An 18,700-nucleotide genomic window follows, 5' to 3' on the forward strand; every position below is an offset into this window, starting at 1 on the left:
AGGACTATCTTTACTTTTACAAAGCATGACTTTAGTCATGCTTATCTTTACTTTTACAAATTAAAACATTATTAGAGTTTTTACAATCTGTGTATGTTATTATCTACTAATATTTTAAATCTATTTCTTTGTTCACTTTTCCTTCTTGCATCTCAGCCCTTCCATCTAAGATCATTTCCCTTAGTAATAGAGAACATATAGGATTTACTGTGCTTCAGGTGCTGTTCTGAGCACTGTAAAACATATTATCGGGCTGGGCACAGTGGCTCACGCCTGTAATCCTAACACTTTGGGAGGCCGAGACAAGAGGATTGCTTGAGCCCAGGAGTTCGAGGCCAGCCTGAGCACAAGCAAGACCCTGCCTCTACAAAAAATAGAAAAAAATAGATGAGCATTGTGGTCCCAGCTACTCAGGAGGCTGAGGCAAGAGGATTACTTGAGCCCAGGAGTTTGTGGTTGCAGTGAGCTATGATGATGCCGCTGCGTTCTAGCTCAGGCGACAGAGCAAGACCCTGTCTTAAAACAAAAGAAAAATTTTATCTTATCTTAATCCCCCAATAAGCCTGCAAGGTACATACTGTGCTCTTTCTGTCTGAAGAACATCCTTTAGAATTTCTTTCTTTGGATCTCAGTTTTTGTTGTCTGCCCTTTTCATTTTGTCTTCTTTTTGGAAACAATTTTGCTGAATAGAAGCATAGAAATTCTTAAATTCATGAGAGTATATGCCAGAATCCTGGCGAGCACCAGAGTTCATGTACTAGACTCAGTGCTTCTCTAAAGGAATGGTGCCCAAGGGGACTGCAAAGCCAAGAGCCAGAGCCAAGGCAGTCCCCCTAGAGGAGGTCCCCCTAGAGGGCTCTTGGGATGGAGGATGCCAGTCTTGTGCCAACAAGCACGTGCCAAGACAATGCTATCTTTCTTTATCCGTATTCTGTACCCCCAAACCCAGCCTTAAGGGGCAATGGTTCTGCCCAGAAATTACTCAATGTTGACATATTTTTCTTCCTCTCCATGAGGAAAGGAGGGTTAGGGGTGCTCCAGGAGTCCACAATTGATGTAGTTCACAGCACTAGAGGTGATTGCTATTTATTAATTATATTGGGTGTGGCTGAAATAAGGGAGACTGACCCAGCCATATGCTGTAGCAGAGCTGCTGGACCCAAGAGCTCAGAAAGAAATGAACAGTGGGTCAAGAGCAGTGGCCTTAGCCTCTGTGGAGTCTCGCTGTGGAGCCGCTTACCCTTGTGGAGTCCATGGGAATAGAAGGCTTTGAGGGCCTGGAGGCAGGGATCTTGGGAGACACAGCCAGAAGCTGCCTGGACCAAGCAGATTCCACAGCCCAACGACATTGCTTTGGCAATAGAGTTCCCCAAATAGGAGTCAGAGCCCCATGTCACAGCTTTCATGCCTTTTCCGGAGATAAACTGCTCTCTCCTGCCTCTCAACCAAGGCACCCTCTTCCTCCTCCTTTTAGTCACCTGGAACCCTATTTTCTCTCTCCTAGAATTAAGAACTGTCTACAGAAAGCCACACGTGAAACCACTTTCAAAATGACTTTAATCATGTTTTGCTGCCCAAATACTGTACATGCAGAAGCCATGTGAAGAATTTTCTCCCAGGGGAATTGGCAAGAACGTTGTATGAAACAGCCGGCAGTCCCTCCCAGCTGTCCACCTGCCACCCAGGAACCACAAGTTTGGAAAGATGCTGCACATAGAAAATGTATAGAGCACAGATATAAAAGGCTAATTGCTTCTTATCTAAACAGTGTGCTTGTCAGTCCCTATCAGCTATCTTCTCTCTTCGCAGGATGCATTTGGAAATTCTAAAAAAAGGGGTTCCCACCTGCTGTGAGTTTACATGCTGAAGGAGTTGGTAGAGCCATCAGGCCTGCTTTCCCAAAGGAAGCAGCCACTCTGCCTTCTGGGGTGATGTCTGGTAAAAGGCATTCTGGAGGGAGAAGTGGTTTTAAGGAGCAAAATATTTTGAAAGGAACTAAGTTCTCTCTCTCCTCCCATCACAGAGCATTTCCTTTAAAATTCTCAGATCTTCAACTCACCCACTGATACCACCCTAGAAGCAGAAATGAGGAATGACCTGGCCTCATCTGCTGGTGGGGACACTGACCTAACTCAGGGTGCAGCTGAGTCTGTGACATCACATCAGCACCTTGAAAATTGTCCATTGTAGATAACCCTTAATTATCTCTCGTCATTACACAAGCGTAAAAGAGGGAGGACAAACCACGAAGAGGGGAAAGCAGGGTCTGTTAGGATTCCCAGAGTTCTTGTCAGAAGCAGCATCTGGGCACGGACCAGATGAAGACCTGCGCCCAGTGGGGGCACCAGGGGCTGGAAGAAACCAGCCCATGGAACCGGGCACCAGGTGCACCAGGCTGGCAACCCTCATCAGCTCCGGATCAGAGACTTTTAAAACCTGGAGGGAACCATGGAGCAACTGGCAAATGCTGATATTGCAGATGAGGAAGCTGAGTCCCAGAAAAGTGAGAAGTCTTGCCCAAGGTCACGGCTTCTGGCAAAACTATACAGAACAGCCTTTGATTTCTCATAGCCAGCTATCCCTTTCCAGGCCATTGTCTATGGGGCAGATGCTCAGTTGCCCCTGAAATTCCCAGGTCCCATTTCTGGTAGCCAAGCTGTCTGGGACCCAGACCCCAAGAAGGGTCCTGGCATCAGCGTGAACTCCTTGGGAGGCCCAAGGCCCTGTCCTTACGGGCCAAGTTTCCAGAGCCCTGGTTTTCCCAAAGCAGAAACACTTATATTTTTCAACGAGCACCTGCCCCACGCCAGTCTAGGCCCCAGAGAGAATGCAAGTTTCTCTCACTGATGTGGCTTCCCTCGCAGGCACAGCCATGCCGGGCCCACAAAAGCCCAAGCTCAGGGTTGGGGGGAGGGGGAGTTGCTTTGCTACATGGAAAGATTAAGCCCTTTGTCAGAGAACAAGGTCCCACCATCGGGCACGCCAACATCTGAGCCACATTTTGTGCAGCTCAGCCAGCGGAGTTGGTGCCCAAGGAGGCCAAGTTGCTCTCTTTGGCATCACTGACATTGCTCTGAGATGCTCAGGCACGCTTTCAAAATAACCCTTTCCCAGCCAGACCAGGCCAGTGCAGCCCCTGCCAGGCCTCGCCTGATTGTGGGGGGCTCCCCTGCTCTTCAGGCATGCTTGTGTTGCCCCAACCTCTTCTGAGCTAAGCGAAAAGCAGACTTGAGAGGGAGAAGGCAGGGGATGTGTCCACCTTTTCATCTCCTCCCTGATCACTCAGTGAAAGACAGTCCAGTAGAGTAAGCAGCATTTTAAAGAATCTTATGTGTCAGGATATTGGAGAAGAAACTTCTGAGGAGAGGAAGAGGAGGGTAGGAGGCGGCAGGGAAGCAGGCCTCTTCTTTTCCATCACCCTGCGGCCACTGCAGAAACACTGCTGGACAACCTCCTGGCCCCGAGTGACAGGCCATCTCTCCCCAAGGTGGAGAGCAACTCGTCTACAACATCGAGCGAAGGCAGCAATAATTTCTTGCAGAGTTTGCACAGTGCTAGAAGCAGTCAGAGGAACACAGAAGAGCAGCCTTGCTAAAGCCCTGCTGCGCTCTGGGCTGAGGAAGGTGGGGAGAGTATGAGGTATTAGGAGCTCTGGAGCCCCAGGGGAAGAGGAGCTCGGCATCTCCTGGGCAGCAGGGCCTGCAGGAGGGACCCTGGCTGCACATCAGGGCTCCGGGGAACGCAAGCTGAGATTGTGCTACATTTCATTTCCAAAGAAATACCCTTGGAGGTCTTTATTGTCTTTAAAAATGGAGGCTTCCGCTCTCCTCAAGGCTGGCAGTAAAGAAGAGGTCAGGCATGCTGCCCTGAGAGGTGTCATGCCCCCAGGAGGCCTGGCTTGACCTCAGTGCTCTAACTGGCAGTGATTCCACGAGAGATGAGCTCCATGGGTGCCCTTTCCCTGGAGCTCCTAGGTTCTGCCTCAGCCCCACGAAATGCTGGCATTGCCTGGGACTTGCTAGTCCCAAGAGCCTCCTAAGTGCTCCTTTCCTCATAGAATTGGGTGGCAGAAGAGATGGGGTAGGGAGGAGTTTTGGAGATGGTTCTTTTTGAAGGATCAAACTCCCCTTGTCAAACCAAAACTTGGCTCCTTTTACTGGAGCCTGCCTCATACCAAAGCCCACTGCAGGAAAAAGGAGTCTGTGAAGAAAGTGGGGCAGACTGAACAGACTACGAAGACAGATGCTCTGAGTCACCCATCACTGTCCCTGCCCACAGCCCAGCATCACTGCAGGGCCACTCTTGTCTCTGTCACATCTGTGATGACCCTCCTGACTAGAGCAGATGGAATGACAAAGATTCCCATCCTGTAACCACTGCAGGATTTCATGTGGGGTGAGGGGACATGTCGGGAGCCAGGACACTGAACCCAGCAGTGAGTTGGCCCCAAGGTAGAGAGAACTCTGGAGGGATCAGGCTCCTTCCTTCCCCACCATCCCTTCCTCAAAGAGCACATGCTCTCCCAGCCCAGGGAAGGCCAGGAATCACACCTGTGCACGCTCCTCGTCTGGGACAGACTAGCTCCAGAGTGGCCTCTCGGACAAGCCTCTGCATCCAGGATGCTGAGAAACTCTTAAATTCAGCCACTCCCATCGCACATGCACAGCAGCCTCACACATCCTCACCCTCGTGGGGGAAATATAGGTGGGGATTAGTAATTTATTTGGCGAAGAAGAATAATTCCCCAAGGTCAATTTGGAGAGGAGTTACCTTCCATTAGCAAGGTGGGACAGTGGGGTGGCCCAACGCCTGGCCATTCTGACAGCTGGGGATTGTAGGCGGGTCAGCCCAAGTTACCAGCACATCAGGCCCCTCCTCTGGCCAGACCCTTCCTTCCCTGTGCTAACTGCCCCCCAGAGTCAAAGGGCACTGTGGCCTAGAGCTGCCCAGTGGCAGCCATGCTGCTGGGCAGCTCCCCACCTTCCTGGACCCCTAGAGAGAGGAGAGTATTGTGTTGGTAGCCCCCATTTCCTGGGGGTGACTATACAGTCTGGGTATCACCCTTGGTGATACACTAGCAAACATCTACGCTACCCTGCAGATCACTAACAATCCCATCACTCCAGAGATGTGGAGTGTTTCCGTACCATCCTGAGAGCAACTGCTCTACAGGTGAATACCTCACAAATAGGAGATAAAAATACCCTTTTGCAAGCGAGTTTCCTCCCCCCACTAGGGTCAAGGAATACAGAGCCCTTTGCCCCACTGGTAGGAACACGAGAAAGGCATGCATTACCCAGTCTGAGCACTGGGACTGGGGAGAGCATTTCTGCTAAAAGAAAAGCCAACCTGGCTGCCTTCCCCACTCCTCTATGCACACTGTGGTTCTCTTCTCTGACAATACCAGAATGGAGGCTCAGGTGGGAGACAAGCCCAGGAGCTAACTCTGCTTCTTTCCTTCCTGCCCTTACCCCCTCATGTCCTGTGGGCAGGACAGGTGGGGTCCTGGCTTCTCCTAGTTTCCCTGGGAGGGTGGTGACTCTGGCTTCAGCCTAACAAGCAACCCTGCCAGGCAAGGAGGCCCTTTGGGCTGAGATGGCCCAGGCACCACCCCCCAACTTTGGTTATGGATGGAGGCCCAGCACCAGGCTGAGACCTCTCCACTGCTACCTGGGGGGCGCCTCCCTGCCTCAGGTACTTGGGCCACAGTCATTTTAGCACTTGGGGATGGTGTCTCAGGAAGAGGGAGAAAGAGAGCTTTCCCCCAAGCCCTGAACCCAAGGGCTGCTCTGCCCATCTCCTGGGCAACCTTTCACCTTTCACCCTAGAGCCCGAGGAGGGAGAGGGACAGATTTGGGCATCCCTGAGCCAGACGTCAAGATTCCCAGCAAACATACCTCACAGGGGGTCCAGCCCAGGCACTGGTCCCCACCAACAGGGCCCAGCGGTCAAATCAAGTCAGGGTATGAGTAGCTGCGAGAAGCTCCAACCAGACAGGGTGGGGGAGAAAGCAGAGGCAGGCAAGGTGCCTGGGCAGGCCACTTTCTGGGGCAGTGGTGGAGCGCGAGAGGACAGGGAGGCCGAGGGGGAAGTATTGCTTATACAGAGCTGGTGACGGTGGCAGACTAGAGTCCGGAGCCAGGCTGCTCATGGAGCCAGAAGGCTGGAGCCCATGTGAGTCTGAGCTCCCAGACAGGGACCCTGGTTTGGAAATGAGCAAAACATAGAACCGCAAATGAACAATTTCATGCAGCTAATCACAAAGGTCAGGCAGGATTCTCAACGGTGTCTCAGAACAAGTCAGCCGTAGCCTGGCTTATTCCAGCAGAAAGCCCTGCTCTCAGCACCTCCTTACCAAGTCACATCCTGCCAGGCATGAGCCCAGAGGGGGACAGGGCCACCCTCAGGGCCTAGAGGGGACTGTCTGCTTTGGCAGGTAACATCCCCTCTGAGGCTGACCTCCTGGTCCCGCTGGGAGAGCTCCTTTGGCATGTTGGAGAGGAGGAGGCTTGAAGAGATAAAGGAGATGAAGGACAAATGCTCAGGGGGCACCTGGCCAGCTGCCCTGGGGACTAAGACCTCCTTGTGGCTCACTGTAGGAAGGAGGTGGTTCCAGCCCCACAAAGAAGATGGTCTCCAAGCCCCAGCACCCCGCATCCTCTGCCTCCCCCGGGGCCCTGGCCAGGGTGCTGGATGGCATGCTACATGCTGCAGGACACATTCAGTGGACAAAGGAAGAGCTGCCCGAGCAGCTCACATGGGGAGGAGGGTGTGTGGGGGGGTTCCCAGAGGGGCCTCGGTATGGCCAGCTGCAGTGGGTGCTACATTCCTCAGGAAATAGCAGCGGTGCTGGGAGAGGCAAGGGCGGAACAAAAGACAAGACAGAAAACAATGGGGAGACCACCAGGAGCGGGCACGAGCAGGAACACGCAGGCGCTGCTCTGGTTCCTGAACACAGCAGGACCGTCCAGTGGCCACATCCACCGCCTCCACCCCTGGAGACCCCTCAGGGTGAGTCATGTCCCCACCACACTCCTTTGGGTTTCTTTTCAACAAGACACAAAGAGACATGAAGACATTTCAGCCCATGTAGTCACCAGGTCTGACTGTACCCAGACAGGTGAACAGATAGAATGTGGACGGACACACACTCACACACACACACACACACACCACAGTCTCCACTGCCAGCTGGGACAAGCCCAGTAGCCAAGAGGCATGCAGCAGGACAGGGGGCCAGAAAGACATGGAGACTATGTACAGGGGAGGAGGTGGGGTCAGCAGGCACCCCTTCCCACACCACCATCCCAGCCTCTCTTCCCGACATCCTTAGGAGCACGAGGGACTGGTGGCACTCTCCAGGGAGGACTGGGACAGGCGCCTGGTGAGGGAGCCGAGCGTGGAGTCTGCCACTGAGGAGGTGGGGAAGAGTCTGTACCAGCCGGCGACCGCAGCACTCAGGTCCAGCTCATCCAGCATGATCTGGGCCATGCCCATGAAGCACTTGTGGTCCATGCGGCCATAGTCTCCCCAGACGATCACCTGCCAGGAGGAGAGGAGGAGAGGGAGGGACTGAGCTCCTTCCCTGACTCCAGGATGGGACAGTGGCCCCAGGAACCTGTAAGTTTCACCTGGGCACAGAGGGGACAGAGAGAGCCAGGACTCAGACTGAGTCAGGGCAACAACTTACTGAGCATGTCACATGTGCCAGGTGTGACCCTATGGACTTTATATTCGTCATTTCAATCGTTACAGCAAGCCGTGTAGGGCGGGTGCTGTGTATTATTACATCCACTGAGGGGAAACTGCAGCTCAGAAAGGTTCATTAACCCAAAGAGACACAGTAATTTGTGGCAGAGCTGGAATGGACGTGGGTGTGTCTGACTCCACAGCTTCCAGCATTCCCCACGACAGCGTTCCCTCGGAAGGGGCAGACTGAGAGTCCAGGACCTGGATCACAGCGCCAGCCCTGCTGCTGGCTCGCTGTGGGGCTGCATAAGCCACTGGCGCTCCTCGGCCCTCGGTGTTTCTGCCGTAATGTGTGAGAAGGGACAGGTTAGCCCGGTGGTTTTCACACGTTTTTTTTTTTTTATTGGTGATTCTTTTTTAAACAGACACCCAAGACCATGCCCCACTACCCCGGAGCCCTCAGGTTCTGCAGGTCTTTAAGTTTGCAAGTCCAAGGGCCCCTACCACAGAGCCAGCTCAGCCCAGAGGAACAGGCCTGCATGAGAAGTCAGACGGCCCAGACAGCCCCGGCTCTAGCCTCTTATCTGCCACCCGTGTGGCCTCAGGCAAGACCCACAGCCACCACGGCCATGTCCGCTAATACTTGCCGAGTAGCATCTAGGTGCCAGGCCCCGTGCCAGGCCCTCTACGTGCCATCTCTCGTTTAATCTTCACTACAGACCACCTGCAGCTAGCGAGTGTTGGGCTGGAGTTTGAACTCAGGACTGAGCCCGGAGACAGAGCCAGCACTGTGCAATGTCCTCACATGATCTCAGGTTCTCCACCTATGAAATGGGCATGATGCTACCTCTCTCCTGGGACTGTCATGAAGGGCCAACAACACAAAGTGTGCAGAGGGTTTGTTACTCTCAGGTGGCTGAGATGAGTCACTGGCCTGGGTTCAACTCAGCTCTGCTGGTTACTAGCCTGAAACCTCAAGCGAGTCACCTCATCTTTCTGAGACTGTTTCCTCGTACGTAAAGTGGGGAGAATCATAGCCATTTCGCAGGATCATCTCGAGGTTGAAACAAGGCCACATTTGGGAAGCACCTAACGCAAAGCCTGGCGCTGAGCAGATGTGCAATAAACGTCAGCACCAGGGGAAGCAGAAGGCAGCGGTCAGACAGGTCCTGGTTCTACCCACCAGCTGTGCAACCTGGGGAGCAATTCGTTACCCCCTGAACCTTGGTTCCCTTATGAATCGGCTGGAGACAATAACACCTCACTGGGCTGTGGAAAAAAATGGGTGATACAAATCAACACACCTGCACAGTGCTTGGCACAGGAGAAATCATAAATGAAAAACTTGAAATTGCAACAACTTCCAGTCTTTGAGAGCCTGCCCTGCCCCACTTGCCTGTGACACTTACCTGTAGCACCTTGCCCGGGGGCCCCTCGTCAAAGAGCAGGGCCTGCTGGTACAGTGGATCACAGGTCTTCTTGGCCACCTTTGTCTTCTTCTTGGCTAAACAGGCCCCATTCTCAAGCAGGTAAACCTTGATATAAGTGGCTGAGGGACGAGAACAAGCATGATGGGGAGGGGTCCAGGAGGGACTGCTATGGCCCGCCCTGTCCCTGACCTGGAGGTGAGCAGGGTGCATAGGACGAGCCAACCAGTGGACAGCAGATGGGGGAGGCAACCAGAGCACTGACTTCTCCACCCTCCCCTACCCCACCCTAGTCACTGGCTGTCCAAGCAAGCTGTGACTCCACTGTCAAGAACACTGATTTTGGCCAACTGGGAACTTGCTAGACCCACAGCCTCCCTGCCAAGGACCCCATTTCCAAAATCCCTCACCTGGGAGGGATTTGGAGCCTGGTTTGGGAGTCAGGCCCCGAGCTTCAATCACTTCCACCTCCAGCTGGCCACTGCGATCCATGATGGCAATGTGCACGTCCCCTGTGAGGGAGAAGAGGGTGAGTCCACGCAGAGCCAGGCCAGGGCGGGCCAGCCCGCGCCATGCAGAACACCAGTCTGCGGAGGATGCTGCATCATTCTTGGAAAGGGAACAAGATGGAGCCAACCGCATGTGCCAGACCAGCTCTCGGGAGATCACTTTAAAGTGGCTGAGAGATACTTTGGTAGGTCCCTTGGGGTGGGGTGGGGGCATGACCCTTAAGGGGCAGGCTTGGGTAAAAAGAGACCACCAGACTCCCAGCTAGGTCTGGCTAACCAGGAGGCTTCTGTTATACTGAGCAGAATGGCAAGTTTGGGGACAGAGCTTCCTGTGTCAGGTAGACAGGAGGAAACCTGGGCTCAGTGGCTCTTTTTCGCCTTCCTCTACACATATGTTGAGCAAATATCGAAAGGATGTCAGTATGAAGAGATGCCGAGCTACAAGACTGCACAGGACATGAGGTGCCACCTGACAGCCAGGACCTGCTTGCATGTTGCCAGCGGAGGGCGGGAAGGCCAGCAGGCTTCCTGTGTGCAGAGAGCTGAGAACGTCTCCCTGCACCCGGTGACAAGTTAGGTGTTCCCACAAAACAGATTATCTCGCTGGGGCAAGATCTGTGTGTGGAGTCACATCATTTATCTGATTTCTAGGAACTCTTAGCTCTGTTCAACATGGGTTGGCAGAATTTGGAATTACATAGTAGCTGCTCGGAACACAGGGAAGTCCTTCAAAGGGGCGCAGGATCATATGCCTGATCCAGAAAAATTAAATGGGCCAGACTTTGCGTTTGGCCACCCATTTTAGATTCTCTGAGCCATCATGGCATTGTTTGTGTTGGGGAAGATGGGAATTTACTACTTTCAGGTGATATCTGGAATTCATCCCCTCCATCCAGCTACTCCTGACCTCTTCATGGGGGAGGGGGAAAGGGAAGGTCCTGGGAATTAATGTCCTCGGCTCACTATAACAAGCAACGGCTAGGCCGGGCGCGGTGGCTCACGCCTGTAATCCTAGCACTGTGGGAAGCCGAGTCGAGGCGGGCAGATTGCTTTGAGGTCAGGAGTACGAAACTAGCCTGAGCAAGAGCGAGACCCCGTCTCTACTATAAATAGAAAGAAATTAATTGGCCAACTAATACATATAGAAAAAAATCAGCCGGGCATGGTGGCGCATGCCTGTAGTCCCAGCTACTTGGGAGGCTGAGGCTGAGGCTGAGGCTTGAGCCCAGGAGTTTGAGGTTGCTGTGAGCTAGGCTGACGCCACGGCACTCACTCTAGCCTGGGCAACAAAGCGAGACTCTGTCTCAAAAACAAAACAAACAAAAAAACAAGCAATGGCAAACCTGTCCTTCCCATGATTGGACACCAGGGGGCACCACACACAAACATTTCAGGCCACCATAGTGCATTAGCCAGGTGGAAGTGGCTGGCTCTGCTTACTGCCTCCCAGCCCGTGGCTGGGTGGCTGGGTTGAGAGCTGGGAGAAGCAGCTCCCCAGGCCCTTAAGAGACTGGAGCGAGGGCTGGGAATTAGCCAAATCCAATCCAAGGGCCGGATGAGAGCTGCCCCTCACCCTGTGAATGTCCTGTGGACCCCTCTTCCAGCAGTGGGCACTTTTGAGGGCAGCGCAGGGCAGAGCATCCTGCCTGGAATGGAACCCCAGTTCCACCACATGACTCATAGCAGGGCATTGTCTGCACTGGCTTCCTCATTTGCTGAGGGTCAAAGGTCAAACACGTCCAGATGAAGGCTAAGCAGGGTGCCTGGGTCAGACACTGCTCAGGGCAGACTGAAGGGGAAGGAGTGGAGGTGAGGAGGCAGCTCTGGGGAAGCTAGGCTGGGGAGGAGCTGCTGGAAGCCAACACAGCCCGTACCTAAAGGAGGGAGTGAGGATCCTTCTGAGATCTGGAGAAATAAGCAGCCAAGAGGACCATGTGTAAAATTCAGGAAGCACAGTCAGCCCTCGGTATCTGGGGGTGGGGGTGGTTCTGGGACTCACCTCCCCCCACCAAACCCATGGATACCAAAAGCCATGGATGCTCAAGTCCCTTATATATAAGGGCATAGTATTTGCATATAACCCATGTGCATCCTCCCATATCCTTTTTTTTGAGACTGGGTCTCCCTATGTTGCTCAGGCTGGTCTTGAACTCCTAGGCTCAAACAATTCTCCTGCATCAGTTTCCTGAGTAGCTGGGACTGCAGGTGTGAGCCAATGCACCTGACTCCTCCCGTATACTTTAAATCATCTCTAGGTTGCAGTCATGTCACATAACGACATTTCAGTAAATGATGCATCACATATATGACAGTGGTCCCATAAGATTATAATGGAGCATATTAAAAAACCTGATATATGGCATTTGATATTGGTATTGCAGATCAAGTAGGGGAAGTGACTGATGTTCAGTAGTGATGCTGGGATATTTGACTTTCCAGATGAAAATATATATATAAATGAAAATCTATATACCATCTAGGTTTGTGTAAGTACACTCTATGATGTTTGCACAATGACAAAATCACGTAACAACTTGTTTCTAAGAATGTATCCCCATCGTTAAGTGTGACTGTCCTTATATCTAACACAAGGCCTACAAATCACTTCATTTGTGTGGATTTGACATAGCATTTGGCATGCAACAAACTCAAGTTTTGCTTTTTGGAACTCTGTGGAATTTTGTTCCCACCAAATGTTTCCAATCCAAGGTTGGTTGGGTCCATGAATGTGGACCCATGGATGCTGAGGGCTCGCTGTACTTCGCAGCTGCAGAGAGAAGGGGTGAGAAAACGACTAAAAGGCTTGTTCTATGAGGAGTAACCAGTCAAATTAGCCACAGTGCCGAAGGAGTATATTGAAATACTTCAAGCAAAGCATCTAAGAGGAGCCCAAGAAAGTGTTGTGAGATTGCAGATTCCCATTTTACAGATGAGGAAACTGAGGCTCAAAGAAGGGAGGCAACTTGCTTAAGGTCACACAGAGAGTTGGTAATAGAATAAACCGTGGCAGCCAATGCTGTGACATTTTTGTTCAGCACTTTACGCCCGGCCGTTAGCACTGCCGGGCACACAGTGGGCGGTGGGAGAGGGGGCGAGTGTGTGGTGAAGTGACGGAGGGGACGTGCTGTGAAAGCTGCTGCAGGGTGGCCAGCTGGGAAAGGCTGGGGCCCGTCGTGCCTCTGTGATGGGGGAGGGGTTGATGAGTGTGCCACTAATTCCTCCTCGCTGGCAAGAACGCCTGAGTGAGGACTCCGTTTTGCTGCTCACACCATATCACGCAGGGACCCCATTGCCCCACTCACCCTGCCCTCAGCAAGACTCACCCATGGGTGGCGTTGCTAGCGTCTGTCGCCCCACAATCTGGGCTGGGCCCAGCCCATCCAGGAAATCGCTGAACTGGCTTTCGGCCCCCAGCCGGGTGGTGGGGAAGATGAACCTGCAGAGGAGGCAGAGGGGCACATGAGGGTGTCAGGGCAGCCTTGGGGTGGGCTGTGGCTGGTGGGTTTCGGGGCTCTGCCCCTGGGGCACTGGGCACACCCCTCTGTGCCTCAGTTTCTCCTCTACACAGCATTGAGTATGCTACTCTGGCTGGGGGCAAACAGAACTGTTCATTTCTGCACACTACAGAAAAATAATTTGATGTCACTAGAGAAAAGAGACTAACAACTACAGACTGATGATGGTATTTAAGCCTCCAGCCCGGGGGGTATCTGAGGTGACTCTTACAAGGCAGGGACTGTTAGACACCTGTGTCCTCACTGGGGGATGCCAATGACAGGAACCAGTGACTTGGGCCAGACATTTCAATGCCTGAAACAAGTTCTAAGAATGGAAGTTTGAGTTGACCATAAGTTTGAAATCCAAGTCAAACATGAGGTGGTGCTCCAAACAGCACCTGAGACCCAGACGCCACAGTCGCAGGGTTGGGATGAGTGGCAAGCGATGGGGGCAGGCCTGGAAATAGTAATAAAAACTGACAGTGACTGAAAGCTGGCCGGGTGCCCACACTGCACTAAATGTTCCATGTGCATTATATCATGGAATCCTGTGTGATAGGAGCTGCCATCCAATTTCACAGATGTGAAAACAGAGGCTCCAGAGGTCAGAGACTGGCCTCACCTACAGAACAGAGATGATGCCCAAGTCATAAGGTTATGGTGAAGATTAGGGCAGATGGTGCATGAAACATTCCAGACAACCAGAAACCACTAATTGGTAGTTATTGCTGCTGCTGTTTTAGCATCAAAGGAAACACGCTACTTTTTCATGTCCCCAAGCCTAGATGTACTGGGTGTGGCCAGCAGAGAAAAGACAGATGAGGGAGGGTTGGCCCAGGTCTGCTCAGGGGCTACAACGGAACAAACAAAGTTCTAAGATCTCCTAGAATGGCCAAGCTCCTGGCTAGAGAACTAAAAGGCTGTCCAAGAAAGAATCCCCTACTGCACAGTTGGCCTTGAGTTCCCCTTGGCCAGTGACAGGCAGGGAGGGAAGAGCAGGCTGTGTATACTTGTCAGAGAGAGCCTGCGTCTCCTCGTTCCCCAGGAAGGGGCTGTAAGGCCCACCCACTTTTATTGGCCACAGTCAATAATAGCCTGATATCACATTCTTAGGACAATGGGATCTGAGAAGGTTAAAGAAAGAAACTTGGTCTTCTGAGGTTGCAGAATTGTAGTTTGGTATAGAGAGTGTAGGGACAAAGGTTACAGAGTCAATGGCCTTCGGTCCAATCCTGACTCCATCACCACTGAATGGCTGTGACCTTGGGTGGCTACTTCGCCCTTCTCTGCTCCTTCAGTTTCTCCACTTGCTGAATGGAGATCATCATATGATGCAGATCCCAGTGGCCAATGCCCCTGATCTGATCACAGCCAGTAGATCCCAGTGTAAGGATAGCTAATCTGAGGTGCCCACGGTGCTGGCCCCATGGTGGGACCCTATTATATATGAATGCTAGCGAGTACTCATGTTCATGGAGAGCAAATACAGCAGAGAGACACACAATCGCTGAATCTAAGTGGTGGAGCCCCAGAATCCTGAGCCGGGAAATCACTGGGCCTTGATGAAGCACAAGCGAAAGATCTTAGTCATACAGCTATAGTTTCGTAGATTTAGAAGAAATCGGGTAATATCTAACCCAGTGACTTGCAAATTTCTGACTGCAACCCACAGGTAAGAAAAAGATTTAACATCATGACCCAGTATAAATCTATGCATCTGTACATAAAAACCTGAAACAAGGGTCACAAGGTAATTAATCCTTACCTCGCAGGATACACCTGAGTTATCTATTTCTTTTTCTAATGCTGGTTTTGACCCACTAAACCGATTTTACATCCTGCCTATGAGTCACCATCCAGTTTGAAAAACACTGATTTAGTCCAATCTCCTTCCCTAAGCTCCAAGCAGGGCTACTTGTGAGAACTCCACTCAGCTAAGCCACAATGACGGTTTCAGATTTAAAAGGAATTTAGGATCACAGTTTCCTTTCCACACTCTCCACTGGAGCAGGGCAGTATGTAGGTGGGAGGCAGGAGGCAGGGTCCCTTCCTGAAACATACAGAAGGAATGAACTGCTCTGGGTCCCTGGGGTATTCTATGGGGGTGATAGGAGGGCCTGGGGCCCAGACGCTGACTGTCCAGGGGAGGGGGACAGACGGAGGCAGAGACTAGAGGAACCCAGACATCTCAGCTGGAAACCAAACAGGGAGATTTTCCTGCCCTGCCCCCTGGCCGTGACTGGGGGAGCAGGGCGGGCCGGGACCGTGGCGTGGGCTGCACGCACGTGCCGTCAGAGCTGTTGCTGTTGGTGCTCCCGTCGGTGGACTCCCGGCTGCCCTGGCGCGTGACCCGATTCCGCATCTCCACAGCGATGCCCGTCTCTGTGCTCCGGCGGATGTTGCTGCGCAGCTTCTTGCTGGCCCCTTCTGTGACCCTCGCCCCAAGCACAAAGAGGGAACAAGGTCAGATCACAGGTGAGGCTTCTCCAAGAGCCCTCCCAAAGTCACCCTCTTGGGAGGGGCAGCACGAAGGGCTCTGAGTGGGGACGTGGCTGAGCTGCCCTCAGAGCTGGTCTGCAGCCTGACACGTGGTGGCCCTGCTCAAGGCAGTGACACAGACAGAGCAGACCAAAGGACGGCTGGAGGCAGAGTGGGCATGGCAGCACTGGGGGCCTCGCCCTCATCCTCGCCAGGCTCCCCGACACCCTCCTTCCCACCTGAGTTCAGCACTTGCCCCCGAGCTTAAGTGCTCTTCCTTCCTCCGTCTTCTAGAAAGTTTGTCTTCTCTGGGATTCCCTCTTCCTGATATCCTCATAGACACTATCATACCCAGCCCCCACAACTCACCTCTCTGATACCTTCGCTGGCCCCATAAAACCCCCCACGTGAAGCCTGACCATTCTCAAAGAGACGCCTTCTCGATGGGGGGTGAACACGGAGAGGGAGGGGTGCAGAGAGGCCATCAGGGAAGCAAGACTGAGCGAGGGACTGCTCGGCTGACCCAAGCCGACTCTGGCTTTGAGAGAAAGGGCTGCAGGAGAACCCAGCCACTGCGCCGGGAGAGCAGAGGCCATCTCCCTGCACATCCCGGCGCCTCCCAGCCTTGCAGGGAACACGGGGCACTCTCTCTCCTAGCTGCGCATCATCCTGCCTGGGTTTCCATGGCAACCTGCTCAGCATTGCAGTGTGGTCCCTCTAGACACCCTCTCCTCCTGAGGGCGGGGGTTTGGGGGGTTGAGGGTTTGCAGGGACTTCCCCACTGAAGCTTGGCTGCTGGAGGAGCTTGGTGGGGAGGGAAGTGTGCTCAGATAGGAGCTGTACCAAAGGAGCCATTTGCTGTCGCTGGTAAGAGGCCAAGCAGATTAAGAGTGGAGTTGCCTACAGGGATGCGGAGAGGCCAGGGGCGGGGCAGGCAGCACAGCCCCTGAAAGCAGTGTGGAGTGGGGAGCTGGCTACCCTAGCGGTTCCCTCTCCCACCACACCCAACAGTGGGTCAGGGAGGGGGTGTTCACGACCCCAGCCTGGGAAAAGGGGTGCCCTATTCCTCCTGCTTCACCTACTTATCTTCCAGGAAGTCCCCGATGGGGGAGGGAAGGCCAAGAGGGCCAGGATCACCAGCGGATGGGATGGTTGGGGGTGAGGAGGAATGTCTTCTCTGAAATTGTCCTAGCTTCCAGGATACTGGAATAGCTATCACATCCAGGAATCAATGAGACCACCAAAATGTCCATTTGTCACACATACACACGCAGAGTCACCTTAGCTCACACATATTTCTTTCACACGGACAGGCATAAGCAGACATATATAAGCATCAAAAATCACCTATATGAATACAGTAACCTATAAGATCATGTGTATATGTCTACAACAGTCACAGTCACACATGGTCCTAGCAGGTCCTAGTCCCATGGACACAGGACATACTCCATTGCAAACACTCAGGTCAGGCGCGTGTGATCTCCACATCATAATGGAGTTGAACCTGTCCACTCAAACACTACATTGTGCAAACCCACAAATGGCGTGTGACCCACCACACATGCAGAGGCCTGGGTAATAATGGTGGGTGTGGGGGGTCTCTCCCTGTCCCTGGTTCCTAACTGCCACATCTTGTCTAACACAGAAGAACAGATGGGCTGTGGGGGCTGCAAATCGCTCCCCCATCCCCATTCCCAACACACACCCTCATCCAGAGCCTCGCGATCTCACGACCCCAACCATCCTCTTTTAGAACTTCTAGAAGCTTTGAGCCATTTGGGAGCAAATCTGCCTTCTTAGATAAGACATGCCCAACCCAATGTGGGCCCCGAGTGGGGAAGTCACAGAATCCTGGAATGTCAGAGAGACTTTGGCCACCCACCCCCCGCCTCTGCAATTTCACAGATGGGGAGCTTGGAGTCTAGGCGCTAAGAGAGCTGGGACTAGACCCCAGGCCCACAGACTCCCAGTCCACTGACATGCTACTTCCCATTCCCCTCCCCATCCCCCATGTATTTGAGATGTGATTCAGAGGAGGTTACGTTACATGTCTTCAGGGGGAGGAGAAAGGTCTTGCAATCTCAGAGAAAATCCCTCTACTGGCTTCGCATGTGTTCTGGCTCAAATTCAGTTCATCTGGGGAATAACTTTATGTAGCCTGTCACTCTAGAGAACCAGGCCCAGTTGCCTGCAATAATTCTGTGGGCCCAGAGACTGAAAGACTCCAGGAACCATCCCATCTGTCCCATCACATACAGGGGCGGGCAGCCACATCTGCAGCAGCACTCCCCAGGCACCTTCTGGAATGGCCCTGAGCCCTCTCCTCAACCTGACCTGACAGAGAGCCCAGAGCCCAGGACAGAAGAGACGCTGTCCCCGGTACTGAAAAGATGAGGTCCATTTGGGCAAGGGCTGAGACAGCCCAGGATGGCCCTGTGTGGATCCAGCCTATGTCCTGGACCTCAAAGCTCTTATGTCACCCTCCTCACTGGTTCCACAACTTCACAACTTAGGAAATGTTAGATCTAGAAGGAAGCTGACAGAGAGCACTTTTAGCTCCATTTTACAGAAGAGGAAACTGAGGCCCAGTGGGAAAGTAACTTTCCCAAGGTCCCATAGGAAGTGATGGAGCCAGGACTAGCCATCTAAGGTGTCAAGGTGAGGTTTTGTAAGTCCAATCTAGGGTAACATGAGGAACAATCTGGAAGGGTGCAGGCAGGAGGCAGGGAAGCCAGAGAGGAGGCTGGTGCAATAGCCCAGACTGGATATCATGGCCCCTGAGAGAGGGCAGAGGCTCTGAAATGAGGGGGGAAGGGCAGGGCTCTAGCTAATTTAGGGTCCAGATAAACTAGGAGGAAGGAGGCTCCTAGGAAGGGTAGACCGGAGCCCTGAAGGCTGGGCCCAGGAGAGGAATTTCTCCCCACTTCCCACAGCCCAGCCCTGCAGGGAACTAAGCCATCCCCCCTGAGCCTAGGGGGATGCCCTTGTAGGCTCTTTCCCAGAACAGCTTTCAGGGCCAATGTCCAAGATGAGTCCACCCCATACATCCCTCTGGCACCAGATTCTCCCACCCAGGAGGGGGCTCCGAGCTGGGACA

The 18,700-nt window shown here is 53.0% G+C and overlaps 1 protein-coding gene across 2 annotated transcripts in view; it reads right to left on the reverse strand.

Moving 5' to 3' along the window:
- Positions 1-1,538: 1,538 nt before the first annotated feature.
- RIMS3 (regulating synaptic membrane exocytosis 3) overlaps positions 1,539-18,700 on the reverse strand; it is a 39,940-nt gene continuing 22,778 nt past the window's right edge. For both annotated transcript variants that reach the window (XM_012735805.3, XM_012735806.3), the window contains 5 exons: positions 15,408-15,549; positions 12,949-13,061; positions 9,527-9,628; positions 9,099-9,238; positions 1,539-7,542 (listed from right to left, as the gene is read on the reverse strand). In XM_012735805.3, the coding sequence (XP_012591259.1) occupies positions 7,330-7,542; positions 9,099-9,238; positions 9,527-9,628; positions 12,949-13,061; positions 15,408-15,549 (710 nt within the window). In that variant the 3' untranslated portion in view covers positions 1,539-7,329. The remainder of the gene's footprint in view (positions 7,543-9,098; positions 9,239-9,526; positions 9,629-12,948; positions 13,062-15,407; positions 15,550-18,700) is intronic.

This window comes from Microcebus murinus, chromosome 2 (genome assembly GCF_040939455.1).
Source record: "Microcebus murinus isolate Inina chromosome 2, M.murinus_Inina_mat1.0, whole genome shotgun sequence".
Taxonomy (NCBI): domain Eukaryota; kingdom Metazoa; phylum Chordata; class Mammalia; order Primates; family Cheirogaleidae; genus Microcebus; species Microcebus murinus.